The sequence below is a fragment of the Nymphaea colorata genome, unplaced genomic scaffold (genome assembly GCF_008831285.2).
Source record: "Nymphaea colorata isolate Beijing-Zhang1983 unplaced genomic scaffold, ASM883128v2 scaffold0345, whole genome shotgun sequence".
NCBI classification, from domain to species: Eukaryota; Viridiplantae; Streptophyta; class Magnoliopsida; order Nymphaeales; family Nymphaeaceae; genus Nymphaea; species Nymphaea colorata.
This window is the reverse complement of record NW_022204851.1, coordinates 2,543-7,617: the sequence shown is the minus strand read 5'-3', so window position 1 is coordinate 7,617 and position 5,075 is coordinate 2,543. Positions and strand designations below refer to the sequence as shown.

The following is a 5,075-nucleotide window of genomic DNA, read 5'->3' as shown; positions in this document are numbered from 1 at the left end:
ATTACATTGGAGGATGGAAGAGGAAGAGAGTGAAGACAGAGAAAAAGAAAAAGGAAAATGACAAATCAATGAGGAAAAGTAAAGCAATAAATATCGGTTTCTCGTGCTAACGAGCCGAGTTGGATAAGCGAGCCTAAACAAACTCAGACTTGGCTCGATAACATAAGATGAACGATCAACTAAAGCCTAGCTCATTGAGTAGAAAAGCTAGCTCGAACTCGAGTTCGAACCGAGCTTTAACGAACCGAGTTCAAGTTGCTTGGCTCATTGTTCACCCTTATTTAGAAGGATATAGAACCTTGAATTATTGTTGCATGAATCTGCCTCAATTTTTGGGTAGATTCATGGGATGCTTATAAAGCATCCCTACTGCCAAATAACCCCTAAAAGTTCCTTTAATTCATGTATCTCAACTTTTAACTCAATCATGTAAATGACTAATTTCTCTATGACTTCACTTTTTCTTGAGTTTTTTTTGTAGTTTAGAGGCATAACTTAGGTTGACCAACATATGCATGTTGATACATCCCCCTTTCTAGAAGCAACTGATCATGTATCAAAATCATTCCAAGAAACGTGCTTAAGAAAGAAAACGCAACTAGAAAATTCTACCAGGCATAAATTCCAGCTTAATTCCCCATTTAATTATTTTCAAGAAATTGTACCTTGTTTTTTGGTCAACAAGATGTATAATCTCGAATTAATACAAAACAAAGTGATGCATAGACTCGAAGAAATTAGATGCACCACAAATGATAAATATCAAACATTTGAGCACGACTAGAAAGTGGAAGTATCAAGATTAATCTTGCTTGCTTTTTGCAATTGAATAGGCAAGGGTCGAACCACAGTTGAAATACGATTTTACATATTTTTTTATATTGGTTATTTTAAAATTTTTAAAACTTACATATCAAATTTTGTTTTTTTATATTTTCTAAACAAGAACACGTGATAGAGAGTATTTTGATCAACACGTCAGATGGCCATTGCATGCATTGTTGTAAGGCATATCGTTCGTATCGAAGTAAAACAGTCCGAGATACAGGATCCACAATAAGCAAAACAAAGGGGACGAAGGGGATTAGTTCAGTGGTCCCTCTGTACCCACTCTTTGCAGAGAGCGTGTTCCAACTCCACATATGGTTCCATGGGCCCAGAGGTGCCGTGTTTGACTACAATTCCCTTTTTCTTTGTTTGTCCATACCGACAAAACCTATCGCGCAACTCAGAGAGTTGTTCCGTGAGCAACAAAAAAAACAGTGGTGAACCGCCCTTCCCAATTCAAACAACCCTCTTTCGGTATTCAACACGGATCGGTGTACTGAATCGGTCACAAACAGTACAAAACGGAGTCTATCAAGTACAGAACTCCTTCGTCGGACGGTACTGATTCCACGTAGGTCAGAACGTCCTTTTATTATCTAGACAAGTCCAGGAAACCATCACCTGCTCTAAATTGAACAGACCCATTGAACGAGGTAGATCTCTCTATTGGCCTCTATAATATGAAATCTCTCTCTCCCTCTCTATATCTTTCTATATATATATATATATATATATATATATATATATATATATATATATATATATATATATATATAATATATATATATATATATATATATATATATATATATATATATATATATACATACATATATACATATATATATATAGACATATAATCAAAAGAAGTGAACACAGAATCTCAAATTGTGTCTAATTACTCAACTGAAGATGAAAAGTGAAAACAGACTCATCTTGTATACTCAAAACACGAAAAATGTACACTTTGTTCATGTTCTTTACGGAAGACAAAAAGATAATAAGAAAAAGCAGTGGAAAAGGACACTAGTGTCATAACGTGAGGAGGTTAGCAGGCAGCAGGGACGGAGCCACGCCGTACCAAGAATCCAATCTGAGACTCGACCCGCTCGAGCTCACTGCTGAGCCATCACGGGCCAACGACTGGGCGACGTTGTCAGAGATGCAGCCATCGACGTCCACCCTAACCAAGCCAGTGCCGACGATCTCAGAGCCAAGACACAGGCCGTCGTTTCCAGCGAGCTTGAGCTTGGGGCCCAACCACTCCACCACCTCCTTCCAGAACGGCACCTGCCCGCTGAGCCGGTTGTAGCAGAGGTCGAGGTCGTGAATCAAGGGACGCCTACCGAGTCCAGATGGTATGGCCCCAGTGAGCCCGTTGTGGTTTAGGGACAGGTAGGTCAGGTTGCGCAGGCGAGCCACGGAAGCCGGGATAGTGCCGACGAGCCAAGTCGAGGCTGACCAACCCCGCCATATGGGTCCAAGCCCTTCAACTCCCGCGGTGATGCTGGAGTCTCAATAGATATGTTGTTGATGCTCAAATCGAGCTTAGTCGCCTTTGAGAGTTGGCTGAGCTCCGATGGAGTCAAAAGAAATTGAATGGAGGGGCACTTGTTTAAACAAACTCAAATCTGGTGGATATATATACATATATATATGAAAAGCAGTAAATATTTAAGATTTCACACCAGCCACAATGTGGCTATGCTACTGGTCCTGGCTGAGGTCAAGGACGATGAGCTAGGTGTTCTTTTGAAATTTTCAAACTTAAAACCTAAGTAACCCGGACTCTTCTATTTTACTACCGCACCCGAGTTACATCGAGTCGTGTGCGCACCAGACATGGGCGCAGCTCCAACTCATACCCGAGCCCAATTAGAATGCCATATTACTAAATGACTTATATAATATATGTTGTTATGATATTTTAGTATGCAGTACAATTATTCAAGTATGTTATGTACATTGATAACTTAATTATAATAACAATATATGCATGCTTATTCTGTTATATATATAGTAAATTAATAAAAATAATAATAATAAAATACCCTTACCACACCGCCGCACTTAAATTTTTTATAATGTGCCGCTCCGGCACCCACACCCACATCGGCAACCGCACCCACACCCCCCCACTCAGGTGATAGAGCTTAAAACCAAAGAAAGAAATTAGGTCAAATGGGGAGTTGGTAAGCAAACTTAAAAGAGTCATACTCGAAGTGTGGCTTGATCTATCGAATTGAGTACAAGCTGACCTTGTATTGCTAAACACGAGCTCGAGCCAAGCTGAACGAGCTTAATTTTGACTCGGCTCCTATATAGCCCTACAAGTGGGTCAAGTGTGTGCTGAAGTGGTGTGAGGTTCCTATAGGTATACTATCAACACCCTCAAATAACATTCCTTGCGCTTCATCTAACACCCTACGAAAATAAGCAGTGCACACTTCAAGAATCTGTCTACTCTGTACATATTCAGTGCCATCATACTCTATACTTCTAATCTTTCGTTTAGCTTGCCTAGACATAGCCATCTCATGGAAAAAGGAGGTGTTCTTATCCCCCTCCGCAAGCCAACGAGTACACGATCTTGGTTTCCACATTACCTCTTCCATGAGAAGGGCCTGAGATAGTTGCTTCCTCACTCTGTGTTCCACATCAATCGCACCTTCCACCCCTTGTTCCATATGCTCCCTGCATTCCTCTAGCCGGCTTTAAAGGGTGGTCATGTTGTCACTAAAATTACCAAAAGAATGTCTGTTCCAATGTAGAAGTGCCTTACGCAGGTGATTAAGCTTAAGAAGGAGGTGCATCATTGGGCACCCCGAGCCTCACCTCTCGAAGCTTCAAGCTTCACTACCTTACCTTCCCTGTCCATGAACCAAGGCTTAAAGAATCTAAACGGCTTCTGACCCCGTGTATCATCATTATTGTCCTTGGACTGATATAGAAGCACACTTTGATCGGATGTGGCTGACGTCTGGACCTTAAGCCTGCCTTCTCAGTCATTGTTAACCATGCACCAATCCAGCTTACACTGCACTAAGTCTTGCCTTTGTCTATGGTTCGACCACGTAAACCTCTTGTTACTATCTTCAACCTCCTTTAACCTGCAAGCATAAACAAAGCGATTGAAAGATAGGCAGGAAGCAGGTAACAGAGCAGAACCCGAGTTATTTCGGCTGTTGAGCATGGCATTGAAATCACCAATTAACATAACCGGTCCTTCGACTCTAGAAACAAGGGCCTCTAGTTTGTAAAGGCTTTGCAGCCTTTCCCCAAACCTAGGAGGCAGGTACACACCAAAAACTACAAAGACTTTGTCATTTGCCAGCCTACGAAAAGAAACACCAACCCAATTATGATCAACAACCAGAGAAGTAGCTTCCATTTCCTCCTCTTTCCAAACATATAATATTCTCACCTCACCATCAGTACCTTCAACGTTAGACACAAATCTATTGTTGTGGTATCTTTCCATAATTATCTTCATTCTATGATTGGTAATCATCGAATCAAGAACAAACCCAACAAAAGGATGAAACTTATTGAGAATCAGACTTAATTCTTGCTGTGCAGGCCTCTTCGCAAGGCCTCTAATGTTCCAGCTAAATACTTTCATGATTTAAAATGTTGATAGCCTTTACCCTTGCTCCCTCAATTCTGAGAGCCCTGCCACTAGCATTCTCTTCATTATCTTCCACATTTGGAAGGTTTATAAGTGCCTGATTCATATTGTCAGCCACCTTTTTCCGCTTCTTGGAACCATTATATCGGTGAACAATTGCATCTTCCAAACTAATCACAGTGGCTGGTGGGTGACCTTTCTTGCCCTTGCTGGCAAACCTGGTTGATTTTCTTGTCCCCCTCTGACTAGCATCAACTACTTCAATGTGGCTTCTTACAAGGTCAGAACCCTGATTAGTGCCCTCCTTCATATTCAAACTATCATCCTTCTCCTTGCCGAAGTAAGAATCATTAGCCCCAGCTGCGAACATGAATTTGATTGGAGGTACATGATCATCCAGGTTGTTAGTGGCGGTCTGTTGTAGACAAAGGAAAGGGTTGGGAATCCCTTCATCAGCGTTTTCAGTCTTTCCTTCCTCTGGCATGCTCTGCGAAGAGTCCCTCCCCCCTGTTGTCCCTCCTTTATTAAAGTTTTTCCTCACCTGGCTACCCTCTCTCTCTACCTTTTTCTGCTTTATGCCCCCATCTCCAATATCAGAAGCCAGCCTAGTTCTCAGACC

At 41.5% G+C, this 5,075-nt stretch overlaps 1 protein-coding gene across 1 annotated transcript; it reads right to left on the bottom strand.

The window, feature by feature from the left end:
- Positions 1 to 1,860: 1,860 nt before the first annotated feature.
- On the bottom strand, positions 1,861 to 4,260 carry LOC116244845 (phytosulfokine receptor 1). Its single transcript, XM_031616681.1, has 3 exons — positions 4,253 to 4,260; positions 3,909 to 4,163; positions 1,861 to 2,335 (listed from the first exon to the last, which is right to left on the bottom strand). Exons 1-3 carry the CDS (start codon positions 4,258 to 4,260, stop codon positions 1,861 to 1,863), a joined length of 738 nt encoding a protein of 245 aa, XP_031472541.1.
- Between the last annotated feature and the right edge of the window lie 815 nt (positions 4,261 to 5,075).

Excerpts from the sequence above, each read along its gene's own strand:
- LOC116244845 (XM_031616681.1), bottom strand. Across the intron at positions 2,336-3,908 it reads GTTGAAGATAGTAACAAGAG|CATCACCGCGGGAGTTGAAG; the intron begins GTTTACGTGGTC and ends TTGAGACTCCAG.